General features: G+C 36.9%; 1 protein-coding gene across 2 annotated transcripts in view; it reads right to left on the reverse strand.

Moving 5' to 3' along the window:
* Positions 1–1,708: 1,708 nt before the first annotated feature.
* Positions 1,709–19,231, reverse strand: part of bean1 (brain expressed, associated with NEDD4, 1) — a 38,126-nt gene continuing 20,603 nt past the window's right edge. Inside the window, exons 2-4 of one of the 2 annotated variants that reach the window (XM_088938869.1) lie at positions 16,010–16,216; positions 12,493–12,634; positions 1,709–2,084 (exon numbers count right to left, since the gene is read on the reverse strand). In XM_088938869.1, the coding sequence (XP_088794995.1) occupies positions 1,709–2,084; positions 12,493–12,634; positions 16,010–16,216 (725 nt within the window). Of the gene's footprint in view, positions 2,085–12,492; positions 12,635–16,009; positions 16,220–19,231 lie in introns of both variants that reach the window. The other variant, XM_088938868.1, reaches the window with a different exon arrangement.

The raw sequence follows: 19,231 nt of genomic DNA on the forward strand, positions 1-19,231 counted from the left end.
CATATTTTTCTATTACTAAAAGGTTTGCACATCACAACACATGTTGGCTGTCTCACCATAATGAGTTTTCTTGTTTGGATATACTTGAGCATACTGACGTCTAGAAGCCAACTAAGGGTGGGATCTTTTACATTGTTTTAAGCTGTACATTTTAGATAGGCTACATATTTTATAAAAAATCACAAGATTGAATGCTACATTTTTCTGTGAGTAAATGTATGATATGTATAAACTATGGCTACATATTATAGTGTAAGTAGAATATCTGTATGTCTATAAAAGCACAGTTAAAAGTGAAAAACAAAAGAATGCTTTTGGCAGTGCAAGTATGGATGCTAATTGTGGCACCACTGTAATATAGCTGGTATCACAACATTATAAGGTTTTCAGGTCAGCTAGTCTAAACACAGAAAATTTTGCTTACAAAACCGTATTGAAATTGTGACACCCAGTATAATTTGCAGGTTAAACCTCAATTAAACAAAATGAAAAAACAATAGGCCTGGAGATTACTTTAACATAAGCCCATTTGGTAGTTATTAGCTAATTAATCTAAGGATCTCATCCAGTCATTTCTTTAAAAAAGCATATTGTCTCTCATAAAACAGCAGGGTAGCCTGATACACAAACATTTCTGTAAAGAAATGCCTGCTCTTCTCACTTTTAAATGCACTCCCATATTTTTTTTAGCTTGAAAACAAAGTGGAAAATCTTAAAATTAGGCCTTGGGTTTATAAGCAATATGATCATGGAGTTGAAAAAACAGACTAAACATACAAATCTTCAAAATGAAAATGTAAAGGTAATTTAAACGAACTATATTTAGTGTGGTGATCCTCCGCTGTTTCTGCTTAAATCATTATTTGCTAAATAATTTAATATCTCAACAAAGACTTCTCAGAGTTGAAAAGGAAATAAATATTATATGTAAACAGAGAAACGTGTCCACTCAATTTTAAGGATGATGCAATCCTATTTTCCTTTCAGTGCAAACGTCTTGGCTTTGAGAAACTTAAGAAGAAACAAAGATTCACTTCACAATTCATTACTTAGATAAGACCAGCATGAACTAAAATAAAAGAAAAAACAATGATTTTTCCACATTCATTCTCGGAATTGTATTGAAACTCCAGTAAATATTACCCTCCTTTGGAAACTGTCAAGAGATTTGCTGAAACACTCGACAAAACGACAGGAACAATGTCAGATTTGATCTTTTTTTTGCATACTGCATAGCTGGTACATGTCCGAGACCAAAAAATAAACAAACAGAGGAAAGCTAACATTCTTCAAAGCAATTGTTGAAAGCGCTGTAGATCTGCTTTGTTTCTGTGGCAGTTACTTTCCTCACTGGCAATGATAACTGAGGGAGCAGTGCATTATGGTTCATGTGGTGTGTACACTATAAAGAAACAATGGCAGTTGATGTGATAGAAGGAAGGGAGGGAGGGTGTGCTGGACACGCTGCTGGAGGTTTCACAGATAAATCCCAGAGATAGAGGGGGTTTACAGCTTAAGCTTTCAAGTGTATTCCAGTCAGTTGCACCATTTCATTTGGCTCTCTGTGAGACATGGTGGGAGTAATAACAACAAAAACCAAGAACCAAAAAACCATCTGAATAAAATTCTTAAAATTAAAAAAAAGGGAGAACGAACTGCTTCACCTTGTCTCACAGCTGCTGAAAAGGTTCCAGTCTTTGCACAGCGCTTACAGGATTCTATGGCAGATGGGCTGGTGTTGACTGCTCTCCGTGGCTGTGTGCTTAAGGAGGTCCAGCAGTATCAGGGGGATGGGGAGGCTCTGTTCACGGACGACAGTCTCGTATGGGGGGGCTTCTTCCAGGGTGGGAGCTGACAGGGAGATAGAAGAGACTGGCTGCTGCCTAAGCTCCTGCAGGGCGATTTGATACCTGGAAGCACTTCCCATTGCCCAGGACGCTCCGCCCGTCAGCTCCTCCATTTCCAGGCTTGTGTGTGGAAGCGGGAGATCTCCGGCCTGGCAGGGGTCAGTGAGAGAGTAAGGTGGAGGGTCGTCTGTTGGGATGTATATTTGCGTCGCACCAGGCCCCACGCATTCTTCATAGCTACAAAAAGAGACACGGTGTATTTTAGTCCATTCACATAAAATGTTTCATTAAACACCAAGATCCATCCATTTGCTGACTGCTTTATCCAATGCAGGGTCATGAGGGAACCAGAGCCTATCCCGGTGAGGTTACACCCTAGAAGGGACACCAGTCCATCACAGGGCACACACACTCACAACAGGGACAATTTTCCCAGAAGCCACTTAACCTGCCAGTATGAAGAATAGACTCCATACAGACATACAAACCTACAAACATCATGCAGATATCACCCCAGGTCTGGGATTGAATCCAGGGCCCCAGTGCTGCAAAGCAGCAAAGCTAAGCCAACTGTGCCACTCAAAAATATCAAAAAGCTGTTCTAAAGCTCTAGAATACAACCCTCCACATGTAAAAGCTTTGAAAAGTCACCATTTAGAAATCAATGTACCAGGATTTTTTTTGCATTTTTGTACCATTTATAGAAATGTCTCTGTGACAAATCACTGCAAGGAACTCTTCATTCTGATTCTGGTACACAATGACAAATAAAAAAGCACTCTTGATACAGAAAAGTAAGACAAACTCTCCTGAAAGGCAGGTTTCATTTTTTTTGTAGGTTTACAACACATGAATTATTCACTATAATAAATAAAGCTGAGACATGTACCCATTTAACATTAAAATGCAAACTTCAGAAAAGAATTCTCAATCAAATATTGAAATAGAACAATATGTCAAATGTATACACTTTGTCATAAATACAGAATTTTTTTTTTGTATTTGCTGCTCTTGCAAATTGTCTGTAGTGGAAAGCTGGTATCTTGCTGCAGGGAAGGAAGTATGCCAGGTGCCAGTGATTGCCAACTGAGAACAGTGATCACTACATTTGCACAGAACTATAGCACGAATCTGACTACCACACGAGTGCTGTACTTCTGCTTTCTAAATCTGATCTGCTGAAAATTCAGGAGAATGGCTTATGAGTGCAGAGTGTTTGCAGCGCTGCGGCAGGTGAAAGAATCTGTGTAGCTGGCTCAGAGTTCTGATAAAAAGACAGGGGGTTTGCAAGACCTGTGTCACTGTCTACTTAGGGGATGACACAAAGAAAATACCAAAGGATAATCTGATGCATACAGATGCTAAAAAGATCATCCTGTTTGATTCAACTACAAGACTTTCAAACGTAATGAACAAAGTCAGCCTTACTTTGGCTTGGGTCACCAGCAGGACAATGCAGAGAAAAGTTAATGATGGAAAGGGTTTCAGTGGGAAATATGGAATTTGTTCTTGTCCTAGAATTAATGACATGGCCTGTTTATTCTTGTGTTTTGTGTTTTATGGAACACACAAACAGTTTCTGTGTTGAAATGGATATATTGAATGGATATTTCAACAATCAAGGATGTTGAAAGACATCAGAAAACTAGAAAGTTAGTAAATGAATACTTTTTAACTTTACAGATGATTTCAGAAAAAATAAGCAAAGTCATGCTCAGAAGGGCCCTCAAATGGCCCACTCCTCTATACTTTAAAAACAGGATCCTCCTCCTCCTCCTCTTTTAGTAATTTTGTTCCCAAGTTTGTGATATCTATTCTACATCTTACTCACATTCAGCAAACCTCTGAATTAAATATAAAATTTACTGCTCTAAATTAAAGTTGAAAACTTTTTATTAGAATCTTTCCTAATACAAGTTCATCAGAAGTGCAAGGCCTTTATAAGAACAGTCTGAGTGAAGAACCTTGCTAAAAGGCACAACAGTAACACCCTACTTGGGATTTGAATCTATTACCCTTTAGACAAGAGTCCATAGCCCTAGCCAATACTTCAGGCTGCTGACCCAAACATATTAAAATATTCTAAACATTACATTTGTAAGTACTAGTATCTTGTCATAGATTATACCTTTCAAAATGTACCCCATACTAAAGTATTGCTTGTAAACTGCAGTGGAAAGAAATTAAATAGCTGTTATTTTTCAAGCACAATGTTGTGACGTTGAGTATTTTACCTTCGGGTACAATAACTTCATGTGATTCATACCACCTACAAAAAGACGGTATGTTATCTCTAATTTGCCTTTCAAAAAACTTTTCTCTGAGGCAATCTAACTGGCTGCTGAATAATTTAAGAACCAAATGATTTTAGTAAAATAAGCCTATGGCACTATGAGAAGTATCTTGATCCTTTTATAACATGCTTTTAGTTTGAATTAAAATACATTTTCCTTACTGAGTGGATGGAGTAGATGGAAGAAGGATAATTGCTGGCACTAACCTTTGGCATCAAAGTATTTTATGTGAAGCTCTCTGGGATCCTATGGGATAAAAAGTGCTCTACAAATGCAAGCATTTATTAACTAATATTAATGTAATTTGAGGAATTATCACTTGTCCATGGCTCAATTTTGCCCTCAAGAGACCCAGAACTATTTTAGCTGAAGAAACATATTGTGCACATTCTAGTATTTTCAATTTTAATTTTGAGTGTTCACTACAGTGAGTTTTTCATAATTCTAACAGAGGCACGAATTGCGTGCTTACAAATATTTCAGTCCACTTTAAGTGTTGAGACAAAACATGTTTTTGTTCAGAATGTGTATTGTACATTCATTGAATCAAAACACATTGACAACAGTGAAAAATAGATTGTCCATGTCGTTTTTAGAAGTGGAATTATTTAAAGGTGATTTACAATGCATTACATTATTTCTGTGGAAGTTGTTTAGGCTGTATGTTTGTTTTCTCTTAGAACCCAGAAATTGCCAAGTTTTAAGTTTCTTAATATTTACAATACTTTTATACAACAGTATAATGTTTTGCTAAAGAAAATGATGGGAAAGTAAAATGTATTTTGAGGTGACTTGCAGAGCTCCAATTTAAAACCACAACATTTAAAAGAAATTTGTGTTGGTGTCTGTAGAACAAAATAATTGAGTAAAAGTCTCAACCACACATTCTCTAGTTGTCTTGGCACTTTTAAAAACTTTACGGAATTTCAACATCACAACATCATAAAGGTCATGGGGACAGAATATAGCATATTATTTTGCAAAGTTATAGCACTGCTGTAAGAAATAAAGGGATCAAGAAAGAGTCCATGTACCGGCTTTGAATGTGTGCAGTCCCCAGTGGCCAAAATCAATTATTTTGAAAGCAGTTCACTTAGTATTCTTTCTCTAGATTGATAATTTTAACTTTGCATAACAGTTTTCATGCTAAGTTTAATCAAGTGAGACAAATATTACAGACTGCTCATACAACTGTGTGTTGCATTAGCTTATTCTACATGTTTTTGTTACAGAAGCTGAACAGTTCTGTATTATTTTGTCATTTCTCATTGGAATGAAAAATATGATAGCTTTGTTGCCCTGGAAACCTCAAGGAGCATGTTTCCCTTAATGTCACTCATAAATTATAACCACCTTTGTAGAGGAAAGTGGGTGGAACCTAACATTTTATAGAATTCTACCTCTTATAAGGATTCTATAGTAGAACCCACTTTTACTTTTTGTTCATTTGATTTTTTTTCATTTGGTGAGGAGTATACATTATAAAATGTACATAAATTACTGTGGAACTACATTATATGCAAGTATAACATTTTAAGACAACAGTTTAATTAAGCCTTTTGGCCAGATCGTCATTGTAAATGACAATTTTTCCTCATCTGAGCCATCTACTTAAATAAAGGATCATTATTATTATAAACATAAAAACTCCAGATCTGCTTTTCACTACTGTTGTTCTTCAGGTGTCTGAAAAGATAAAGTAAATAAAAGTAATAAATGTGCCTAATGATCAACTTGTGTGGAGACCTTTAAAAATATTTCTTTTGTTTGAGTTTTATAATAAGTTGCAGTGCTCCACTGAGAGATAGTTTATTGTTGTTTGTTCAGGATAATGCTGTGTTAGAGAGTAAGTGTGCCTCAGGAAAGCCATTCTTAAAGAGTGGATTTGCTTCTTTCTCTACCTCTAGGCAGTAATTTAAATACTCCCTGAAATGTAATATTACAGTTTTACAGTTTATTAACTTGTGTTTTTAAGAGACCTCCCTTTTAGTGTTCAGTGTCTCCACCACTGTATCTTCCCAATGAAGAATAAGGTTTTAGTCATTGCAGTTTCATCTGCACTCGCTTTGAAATGAAGAGAAATGAAAGGAAGAAGACATGTTGTAGCATCTGTCACGGGAAAGGAAAACAACCTACAGGTATCTATAGGCAATTTTTTCTATTTTTAAGCTTGTATATCCCACCACTTATTTCATGTCATTGTGTGAAATAATAGTAGAGAAATCTCTTTTAATTATAAAAATTAAAAACAATATAGCTCTCCTCATTATGTAAGAGTAGAACAGCAATGTTTAACAGTACCTTTGCAATGTCTAAGGTGGCAATGGCACTGTTACATAGTAACTGGCAACACATATTGGTCAAACTGGGGGAGAAGGTACAGCTGGAAGTGGGGGTTGCAGTAATAGTTCAGTGTATGTAGAGCAAAGTTTATATTGCTAGCACACACATCCCTATTATGAACCACTCTTGAGTCACACTGAAGGGACTGTGCAGCAGAATGTCGAACAGGCTGTCGCTTTTCTTCCGAGATGCCCAGTCCTCCTTCATTCAGAATTCAGCTGGTGTGCGAGGAGCAGCGAGCCGGCGCTTGGCGGAAGGAAGCCTCCGCGAGGGCTCCACAGGTGATTGCTGATTTGCGTGTGATAAGCTAGGAGCCTCCGCCACCATCTGTGACTGCGACAGCCCGTGCGCTGTCACACTGTCATCTCTTGTGTACCACGGCTCTCCATCTGCCTCAGCACAATAACCTGCTTTCTCACCACAAAGCCCTGTACCTGAAACCAATCCACTGCTTTTTCAGGGATCACTCATTATGAGCTACATCCTACAATAAAGATCTGATCATTCTGGGACATTACACAGGGGCAAAAGCTAACAAGTTCAATGACTGATTAATGCAGAACAAGGTCCCTTTTTTCCTATATAAAGGGCATCACAGTGTTTTAAGTGTTGCATATCAAAATTACATTCCTTTGAGAACCATACTTTTAGTTATGCAAGTAATTACCTCAATATTTTTTTGAAATGGCTGAGGATTGCATTAGGTATAACATAATAAAGCACTGCAAAATACACTTGTGGGCACATAATGAATGCATGTTATGATGTGATTTAATGTAAGTCTCGCCAACTCTGTTATGAGGAATCACTTTCTATTCCCCCAACTAAGGAGAAGAGATGGATGAAGGCTTGAAAATGCAGGAGCAGTGATGAAGTGCTCTGTTAAACACCCACAGCTCAGCCATAGCAACCTATGTCCTGGAATGCTTTCCATCTCTTTAATAGCTTTGCACAATACATCTGAATAAAATACTGTTCTTTTCAAGCTAAATATAGACGCTATTTATATGGAACCTTTATTATAATAATCATTATAATTATATGCAGTATCATGTACAATCTCAATGTTTCTTTTGCAAAATTTGATTGCTTAGGTAAACTAGGTTTGAAAAGGAAGGTTCATTTGTAGCTCCGGCATTTGTAATGAACTGTAACAAACCACCACAGAAAACAAACAAATGCACAGTACTTGAATATTTGTCATTGAAAAAAAGAACAAATTAGCTGTTAATTTAAGAGCTTTGCTACAATAAAACCAGACTACCACATCATCAAGAAGGATTCTCTAAAGAAAAATAAAGTTGAAGACAAAGCTGCAAACTAAGAGAAACATAGCTCTTTGAAGGACCAAGACCTCGATTAAACTGGAAATATTTAACACAAGAAGAAAAAGTACTACAGACTTTGAGATTCAGTATCTGTGTGGGTGTGTGAAAATGGTTAATATATCTAAAGGCAAAAGTGTTTCTATATTTTTTCTTCATCATCTGTAGTTTAATGGCAATAATCTGGTTTAAATACTGATGATATAATTATTGCAGAATTTATAAGGGCCTTAAATTGAAAGAGGGTGGCAGCTGTTTCATATTTTGTCATAAGTTCCCTTTCTATTAAACCTATAAAAGCTACAGATAAAGCTTATGCTGAAAAAAGTACGAAAATGAAAATGGGATGGCTAGATATCTCTCACAACTGAATTACAAACTATTCAGTGACACTTAATAGCCTATGACTCTGGAGTAATATTCCATATTCTTCAAAATTTGCTGTTAAACATGACAAGGCCCGGTTTTTCAGATGTGGTCTGGGTGCTAGGAAAAGTAATTTCACTCTCTTTAAAAGCTCTCTTACAGGGCTCTGAGGAAAGGTTCTGGTGTCATAATGGAACTGTCATATAAATGTAAATAATATTGTGACTCAGTGAAACAAGGCATGAAGGGCAAGCAAGCGCCGTTCTGTCTCAGTTCAGTTCATACTTGTCAATATTCTCTGGCCCTCCATGTAAAATAAAACAGACAGAAACTGGAGCACATTTCAGCTTCATTACATTGCCATTAATATTTCTGGAGGGGCATATTATGGCAGTGTGATGATGCACTTTTAAGGCAACTCTGGGACAAGCTGACCATATTTTGGCTGTAACTCATTCTGTTCATGTAAGGAATCGAGATCACAGAGACATGCACTGGTCAAATCAAATCTGAGGTCCTTTACTGCTTATGTTTTTAGAGATGCTGTAGAATTACTCCTCTGACTTGAATTCTGAGTTCTGCTTTGTACCCATATTTCTAAGAGCTAGTATGAAAAAGGAAATGGTATCAATGCAATGAAGTATGTGAACTTTTTCACTGACTTAGAGATTTACTAAATTTCTAAATATGAAATGAATAAAACATATTTTGCTTGAGCAAATTGACTAGGTGCATCTGAGTTAGATTATGTTCATACAGTGCAAAACTGAAGTTGAGAATGGTGACCTGTTCTTACTATTAAATCTTCCAGCATAATGGTTTTGTGGGTTAAAAAAAATCTATTTTCTGAGGTTTGGTGGAGACCAAGGTACACTTAAATAGAACGTGATGTTATTCATTTGCAGAAATTGTTCCTATGGACATTAATTTAGACACTGTGAAATGACATTTTCCTAGTACAAAAACAGTGACAGCAAGATCACATACCTTTTCTTATGTTAAAACCCTGTATAATGTGCTCCCTATAGCTTTTTTACCATGTGTGAGGTTTCACTGTTTGCATATGTTCCTTTCTACATTTATTAGATTTGGAAAAAAAAAGTTCAAATATATACAGTAATTTGTTTCAGCATGTTATATTCTGAAGTATTATTATTCCAGTTTATAAACCATTGGACAGTACACATCAAAGTGCTTGTTAACTGCTTCTTATGCCCTTAAAATCGATATGCTTATTGCATTTTCTGCATATTTGGCAGTATAGAATTTTTCTGAAATGATCTGCTCTTAATGAATCTATTCATCAATGTCTTTAGCATCCCCAGTGCTGCAATCTTAAGTGCTCTCCAATTTTGTTTATGAAACTGCAAAGCCTGCACTATATGACTTGAAACAGCAGTGTAGCCAAGGGCACTTTGGAATGAATCATGAATACAGTCCAGCGGCAACATGTGCTGCCACTGCTGCAAGCTGGACCAGCTGGAGAAAGACCTTCACCACCCGCAGTTAAGTTGTGGTTAATCAAGTGATTGAGGGTATATAACTTGGAAAAAGAGATACAAACATTCATTTTGCAACAGTCCTGTTACTCGCCATATTATTTATCCTGTGATTTACTGTGCTTTCTTAAAAAAAGGGTTTCATCTTTATTAAGAGTCTGTATTACAAGGGATACCATATGTATGTTTTTGTTAAATTACTCTCCAGCTCTGAAATGCTACATCAGTATTGAGGCATGCCAAGTCCAAGAATGGTTATAAATGTCTGGGCTTCTATTTTTGAAAAGTCCATGTCCATTGTGGCCACTTTCAAAATTAAATAGGCAATGTTCCTCTACTTTTTATAGTCCTTTGTTGATAAAACTAATAGCATTAACAGCTTTTATATCACCATCTTACTTCGGCTTTGAATCAAATTTAGAATCACTAACCACGTTTGTTTTACTCACTCATTTTAGAATAGTAAATTGTTTTTTTATCACGTCAGCTAGCATCTACTAACCCTGCAATTAGACACAGGAGTGAATGAGTATTTCTAGGCAGACTCCTCTGATCAGCCCAACTTTGAGGCACCCGTATTTTATCACAGCACAGGCAACATAGCGTCATATCAGAGTGTTCTCTGCAGACTGCAGGAGAGGCCCCACATGCATGCAAGTGCCTTTAGACTGCAGGGGTCAGTGTGGCACAGTGAACCGAGACAGCCCTGGCCAGCTAATCACACCCAAGCCTTTGCTGCATTCTGCCAAATGTGGACTGCTGCCTGGCAAATCCCACTCGCAGCTGGGCAACATGACCCAGGCTTGATCCCCACCATCACAGAGCCCACCCAGCATTTGAAACAGCACTTGTACTGGTTGAGCCATTTCATTCTTGTGTTTCTGTCTGAATGACAGACAAAATGGCAGGGAAGTCTTTATATTAAGCATCCAAAAGACATCAGTTAAACCCAGTGCTATTTGCATTAATTTGCTCTTTATCAATATCGGTGGGCTGTTAAGGGACTGCTTGTTTAATGCCAACTGAAAAAGCCTCTGATCAAGAGATTCTGTGTAGCTCATGCCCTCTAGAATAAAAGCTGCCTTATGGCAGTGTAATTACTTGTACTGTATAATTCAGTGCTCACTTTTTAACTCAAACAGATGAATAACAGGCTGGGAAAGATGAGGCTCAAGACTCTCTGAAGGGTTGCATATAGAGAAAGTTATTGAAATTATTCCTAAATCTTTATTTTAAGCTTCATTATGTCACACATCTAAAAAACAAATTTGTAGATGAAATTATATGCACGTAAACATTCTGTTTTAGCTTTTGAAAGCAGAAGTCAGATTTGTGCTGACAGCTCACCATCTTAAGGGTTAAAGATGGAATTAACAAGGGGAAATTACTTCCTTAATGCTAACTTTGAAGACAGTGCTCACTGTCATTAGGGGCATATATATGATTTATGGATGAGAATATACTGTAAAGTACCTTGCAAGGCTTTCTTTATTGACCAGCCCTGCTGAAGCATTCTATTTCATAAAAGGAAAAAACTTAAATACTTCAAAAATGTACAATTCTTTTACCTAATTTGTGAAGCCATAATCAATCTTCTGAACATATTCAGTATCAAACAATTGTTAGTCTTATTTTGCTCAAGAAAATCTTCTACTGATTAGCCATGGACTCATGCATAAATTGCATTACTTTGTCACTGCCAGAAATACTACCCATGTGCATATTAGAGACAGCAGAACACAATATATTCCATACATTTGTCTATTCCCAGTTCCCTATCCATTTTACAAAGTACTAGTTTCATTATCAGGGAAAGATAGATTCGTGTAATGTTGAGAAGAGGACATTTCACGTCAAAACATTAGCTTGTCCGTTCTTGTCACAGTTTTGTGTTCTAGTCCCAACTGTAATATATTTTTATAAGCAGCCTTCTGTGTATGAAGGGCAGAACTTCACACATACAGTACCAATGTGTGAGCCTGGAGAAAACACATTACACAGAAACTGGGAAAACAGGAGGGCCTTTAAGAACTCACATTTAACAGGAACATACTGTAAGAAAGGGATTTCTAGTCTTTAAAAGAAAAACAATTATAGCTCTTTGATTATCTTTATTCATTTATGCATTGGTATCAGCAGTAATGCATACCTTGTAAAAAATATTGGAACCATTATTGTTTTTATCTGAATGCACAGTACATGCTATGCATATACAATTTGGGTTTCTCTACAAGACAGGTATTACAATATAAAAATAGCCTTACAAAGTTTAAAAACCACATTTTCCAACCACAAAAAAGCGATTATTTGTTAATCGTATTTAATAACTAACAGGGTAGAGGTCATATTAGAATATTTTACTAGAAATTCAAATTTTATATGGGAAACGGAACATTCTTTTTCTGCTCTGAAAGACAGGTCCCAAAGTCACTCTACTGATAGGCAAGTAATGAATTGGGAAACCCAGCTGCTTCCTCATGCAGATAAACACCAGGGAAACATCAGAAGACCTAACAAGAGAGAGGGCTATTCAATATTGGCTTTATATATTTAGGGACAAAGTACTAAATGAAGTGGGAATAAATGCCTCACAAATGAAACCATTGTTTGGAGGAGACAAACATAATGTGCATGTCTTTGGGAGCTAGAAGGCAATTGGTGTACTCATGCAAACATGGAGATAACATGCAGTCTCCACAAAGATAGATTCCCCAGCCTGGAATTGAAACTACAGTAGTATATCTGGAGCTGTGAGGCAGTAGTGCTCACCACTATGCCTTACTCGGTGAATCTATCAGTAACAATGAAAGTTACTTACTGAGGGGGCGAGTCAGGATACATCACGTTGACTTGAGAGACTGTCTCCACATACGAGTCAAAATCGAAAGCTGGTGGGAATTCCTCAATACACCTTGACCTCAGATCCCCAACAGACCCACTATAGGAGAAGCCATCAGTAGCTGAAAAAAAGATGATTGCAAGATTACAGCCAGGCAAACAAAAGATATCAACCACAACTTAGACAACTATTTTTTGATTGAAGCCCCTTCCTTGTTTTAGCAAGAAAGGGCTTAAGATGTCAGAAGTCGTATGACAGAAAGCTGCTTTTAGCTGACTTTTTTTTTTACTATATATTGATTATTTTTGATGGCAATTTTATTTTATTACCCCAGAAACATTTTAATTCCTTATATTTACATATTGTAGTGCTTTTCAAACCAGAGAATCCCAGAGAACTTCATATATTAGAGGGGATCCACTTAATCCTATGTATACAGCTCTTTGTATAAAACTGGCAAAGGATAACTCTCACCTGGGTTAGAGCATGTCAACAATTATGCCAGCACCTTCACTACAGAGCAGAGAACCTTCTCTGTCAATTGAATTAAGGCACGGCTTTAGGTAGGTCTGATAGTGCAAGCCCAGAGTGCATTTGAACCACAACACCCCTAGTCTCATGAACAACGCAACGGGATCATTAGCAGTCAGGACCTCAGTTTAGCATCTCAGTCAGGACAGTGTGTCCTTTTGACAGTATCCTCAGACACGAGACTCATGGATTGACTTGGAAATTCTGGTCCAGGGAAAAGGGGTCACCTTCTGTCCCAAAGACACAGTTTAGAGCAGTAATCTAATTTTTCTTAGAGGTCTTCCATCCTAGTACTGAGCAGGCCCATCTTTTAAGATCTAATGAGATCAAGTGAGGAGGTGGTAACACCTTCTATGTTCTGTGACAATAGAACAGCCAAAAAACGTCAATGTTTGAAATTCTGTAGGGTTCAAAGAATTATTCTTGGCACATCCTATTTATGTATGTGGTAATGAGATATGTAATTTCTCTACATAAAACAATTTCCTTTCTCAAACACAGTGACATTTTAATGCACCTGCATACATCTCATTTAACTGTGAACATATATTTTTTAATACTGAAAGATCAAATACTCAATAAAAAACACATTCTGTAAATTCAGCACTGGTGCTACAACATCTTACCTCCTTGAGAAACAATAGCAGGAACAACAACTCTAAGCATTTTTTATCTTCAGAGTATGCCTTGTGAAAAGGTGGTGCAATTCTGATCATGTGTGTAAGAATAATTTTTTTCTTCAAATGAAAATTGGTATTTTTCACACGGCTTCAGAGAAGAGCCTTGCTTTCAGGTACACTGGGGTCACCCCTGTTTAACTGAGTGAGCAAAATGTTGTTTTTTTCTTGCTATCCTTTCAAGAACCAGGGAAATCAATAGTGATGCTGCTCCCAACAAAGACTGATATTTGACTGCGTGAAAGACCTTTTACATTATGTCAGCTGGAAGAAAGCTAAATCCACCAGCAAGCACTACCTTTAAGGTAAAGGTCCCTAAATACTTTGACCAAAGCAGTTTCATCTCACTTTTAATATACTCAATCTGGCAGCAGGTCACAGACTGCAGATTTCTAAGATGAGTCAACAACAGGTCATGGATGATTTTAATGCCTTGTGCTTGTCAGTGTTTAGAAGCACTGCACTATCGATACAGGCCAGCTTTTTATATTATGTCCAAGCCAGCAAGTTTACAAGTTTTAATAATGGAAGAAGCTGCTGTGTATTTTTATTTTTGCTGTATATTAATAGTGAAGTTATGTAAAAAAAACAACAACTGTAGCATCCTGTGTTATGGTGAAAAAATGTATTAGTAGACTAAATTTTGCTCACTACATTCACTTACAGCAAGGCCAGCCTGCCCTATTCTGACAGTTTGAAAGTTAACAAATTAATACTGTCTCTATTCACAAAGACTGGCTGTCTCAAATACCATGGAATGTATTTCTTTTGTCTTGAGTAGCACTGTGTAGCTATAGCTTTTATTGTTTAAAAGCTGCTTTTCTTCAGATTCATTGAAGCATGGAAGATGTTTTTACTTATGGTAGCTGTCACTGTTTGCCTAACCTAAAGTGTTTCAGGTGAGTAACCTTGAGAGGCTTCCACTGCCTTTGGCTGATAACCTGTCTGAAATCCTGTGTTAATGCAGGGAAGCAGTACTGTGGTGCAGTGCTTTTATTATGCCTGCTCTTGTAAGGTAATTTTTGTGGCTTAACCATTAAGGAGAATTGGGGAGGGTTGCTTTATGTTAATTTTGTGGACAGTGCACAAAAATGAATTATGTAGAGTGTTTGAATTTAAAAATGTATAATGTGACTCCTCAAATGAACCATATTTGGGCTTTTAATCCCCGTATCTCCAGTGTTTCAGATGTGAAAAGTTGTCTGTAATTTTTTTCCGGGTTGAGAAGTCTTTCTAGTATACCTTATTATTTTTATTAAAGGTGAGACCAATGCCTATTTTTTGCAATTCTCTTGACTGCATTTTTTGGAATTCTTTGAATATATTTTCTTAATATATGGATAGCATTTTTCCATGTAAAGGTTAAGCCTTGATTTTTTCATGCACAACAGTTGGTTGGTAAAAGTATAATTTTGTTTTTAAACCACCACTGTGCTAAACTGGTATTTGTGGGAAAATGCGTCTCCACTGGGGAAACAGGGGCATTTTATTGTCCCTCATCATCATCTTTGAAGGACTGCTTCATCACACAATAATCTGGCAAGCGTTTGTAATTTCCCTTAAAATAGTAATTGTAATAGGAAAGGGTTTTCCTCTAATGTATGTAAATATAACAATCACATTGTTTGGGTTATTTCTGTTTCACTTGTGCTGACTGAATATTTCAAGGAAAGAACTGAAGGTAAACAAAAAGTGATTTAACTGCTGAATTGAGGAGCTTTTATTCTGAACATACAGACTTTATTTATCACTCACATTTATCACCCTTTAAAGTTATCAATGAAAAGCTGATGGATTATACTAGAAAGTATGTCACTCCATCATTATAAACAAATGATTTTTCTACCTTGCATGCCAACATAAACACAACATCTGTCTAGTGTCTTTTTTTGTAGTTACTGCCACCTTTTGTAGTTACTGCCACCTTGTTAACACTGCTGTTGCTTGGTTTACTGTAGCTGGACTCAGGGTGAAGATGTTCTTATTCTGTAACATGGTGAAATTTGTGTGTAGAAGTGTTTGGGCTATTTTGGTCACACTTCTGCTGATTGATCATTTCAATGAAAGAACTGAAAGTAAAATTTAACTGCTGAATTGGGGAGCTTTTATTCTGAACATCATGACTTTCTTTACAAATGTAGCACTTTTTAAAGTTATCAAAGTAATGGTGATGACTTCTGACAGTGTGTGAGGATATTTCTACTTTTCTAGATCAGCATAAACGCAGTGTCTGTCCAGTGTTTTTTGAATTACTGCCCCCTTGTCCGCATTACATGTGCTTGGCTTACCGTAGCTGGACTCAGGGCGGAGATGTGGGTTCCGGAGGCGTCCGTCCTTGCGCAGGCTGCCAACAATGATGGTGACGCAGGACAGGAATAGAACCAGACCGATGACGATGCCTGCCACCACCAGGGGAGACACCAGCAGGCTGGCCTCGCTGCCACCCTCCCTGCAGTCAGGAAACTCATTGACTGGACTGCTCTGGTTCGAGCTCACTTCTTATCCACAGGGTGGGGGGTTGGGGGGGAGAGACAACATATTAAGTTTAATTTTTGGATTTATGTATCAACACATAAGACTAAATGCACTATATTTCTGTTGAAGTACGTTCATACCCAAGCCTTGATGTTATGTCACATGGTCTTGTGAAAAGTTAAAGTAGCAGCACTTTGTGCTCTGGGGAAATTTACCAAGTAATTTGGAGTCTGGTATGACCGCAACTCGCAAAAATCCTCTCTTCAAAGAGGTGGACATATAATGTTATTTTGCAAACAAAGATGTAAATTCACTGTTCATTTCTGTGGCTTTGTGTAGGTGCTTCAGCTATAGAAATAAATCTGCAATTATGTACCGTGCTGTCAGATTTCTGTTTCAGTGACTGGCTTTATAGATTGTGATAGACAAAAAACAGTCCAAAGTTTTTAATCAGAGACAATAGATTATGAATTATAAATGGAACGCAAGATGTTTCGTACTGCATCTTGTTCTCACATCTGCAGTGTTTAATATTTAATCTTGCCCTGTTTAAATTTTTAATAGAAAAGAATATTTTCATAATGTTAGCCTTGAAAGCAGTAATTGGAACTATAACTACCACTCTGTGTTTCTCTCTTGTTCTAAAAATATGTTAGCGTATACATGCAAATATTCAAGACGCGTGAGAAATGCTCACGATATAAGATTGTAATGAAAAGATTTAGAAAATTACAAGAACCCAAAGATAATTATGTTATATATCACAATTTTCCTTAGAAAACAAATGAGAACAAAAATTTACAATCAATATATACAGACAACACAAGATCAAATTCTGCATACTGTCTAAAAAATATTACTGTAAAACTTAAGACTGTAGTGTCTCAAGGCATTTCATTTTCCAATTACTATGCTACACTATGTTATGGATTACAACATGCTGTAAAAGCCCAAACTGGTCTTGATTAGGAATGAAAAAACAGGTGATAAAAAGATGTTAATATGTGGGGAATCACAGTTTTGAAAAACAAATGTGCACATTTACGTTAATATTTATTATTATACAATCTCTGGAATGAACCAATAGGTACAAAGAAAATATAATCAAGTTTGAGGACAAGTTGTGTTTCTTACACTGAGATAATTTTCAATATATGTGAGCAAGTTTGAGATTAAAATCTATTATAAACAAACAAAAACCCAATCAATAGATTCTGAAAGCAATCATGGTTAAAATGCAAATGATATTCTGCAGTCATTCTTTCTCAAATGAGGAAACACTAACATAATAAAGTTAATACGATATTCTTGTTGATTATAATTGCTGATAATCTTTTAATCCTAAATGAATATTCGGCTGTCCTCTAGGGCCAGTCTTTCCAAATGCAACTCACGGAAGAAAGTGTTTTAATGTCCTTACTTTATTATTTTCAGGAAACACTTTCAATGGGGGTGTTCTATTCAGAAGCAGCACTACTAATGTTCTAAACAGATTTTAACACTTTGGCTTATTGTTTTTAAAGGTGTAATACTCGGCACAAAGCTTTTTGCCCTACATGGTCATTAGGGCAAAAAAAAGCATCACAATTCTTTTACCATTAAAATAATTGAGTTTCTTTACGTTTGCAGAAAGTCTGATAAAAAAACATAACAGGAACATTAATCTAGCATTATTAAGGTGGCTTGTTAAGGTTAACAGAGATAATCTAATAAAGAAGTCACCTGTGAGAGAAGGAAACAGACCAAATTAAGACGAGGAAGAGACTGCTGTGAATTATGCCCATCCTGTGCCAAGGATGATTAAAAACAGCGATCGGGAAACAAATTCACTGCATCAAGTTTCTAGCACGAAGCACAAAGCATTTTGAGTGCACTCATAAAAAAAAAAATCATTATTGAGTTAACACAAAAATAAATTTTGATAAGTCCTCTAGACTTTTGGAGTGTTTTCCAAAATGTACAGTGCAGTCTACGTATTTGGACAGTGAAACAAGTTGTGCTGTTTTGGCTCTGTACTCCAGCACTTTGGATTTGAAATGAAACAATGACTATGGGGTTAAAGTGCAGAATGTCAGCTTTAATTTGAGGGTATTTATGTTTATATTGAGTGAACCATATAAGAATCACAAAACTTTTCATATGTAGTCCTCCCATTTTAGGGGACCAAATGTAATTGGACAATTGGCTGCTCAGTTGTTTCTTGGCCAGCTATGTCTCATTGCATTGTTAGTTCATGCACAAGAGAGCTAACAAAAGGTCTAGAGATGATTCTGGATGTGGCATTTGCATCTGGAGTCTGTTGCTGTTGTCTCTCAACATGAGGACCAAAGAAGTGTTAATGCCATTAAAGGGGGCCATCATGAGGCGGTAAAATCAGAATAAATCAATCAGAGACATAGCCAAAACAATAGGTATGTCAAAATCAACTGTCTGGTACATTGTTAAGAAGCAAGAACGCACTGGTGAGATTAGCAATAGCAAACGACTTGGTAGACCACGGAAGACCACAGTAGTGGATGACCGAAGAATACTTTGAATCGTGAAGAAAAACCCCTTTTCGACTGTTCAACAGATCAGGAACACTCTCCAGGATGTAGGCATAGGTGTGTCAAAGACTACCATAAACAGAAGAATACACCAGCATAATCTTAGAGGGTTCACCACAAGATGCAAACCACTGGTAAGAAAGGCCAGGTTACAGTTTGCTAAAAAGTACATAAAAAAGCCTCTAGAGTTCTGGGACAAAGCTTTATGGACAGGTAAGATGAAGATTAACCTGTAGTAAAAATGGAACTGCTCATAATCCAAAGCATAGCACTTCATCTGTGAAACATGGAGAAGGTAGTGTCATGGCTTGGGCATGTATGGCTGCCAGTGGACCTGGCTCACTTGCCTTTATTGGTGATGTAACTGCAGACAGCAGCAGCAGGATAAATTCTGAAGTGTACATAAACAACTTATCTGCTCAGATCCAACCAAATGCTTCAAAACTCATTGGATGGTGCTTCACCTTGCAGCAGGACAGTGACCCCAAA

Source organism: Atractosteus spatula, chromosome 21 (assembly GCF_055471065.1).
Source record: "Atractosteus spatula isolate fAtrSpa1 chromosome 21, fAtrSpa1.hap1, whole genome shotgun sequence".
NCBI lineage: Eukaryota > Metazoa > Chordata > Actinopteri > Semionotiformes > Lepisosteidae > Atractosteus > Atractosteus spatula.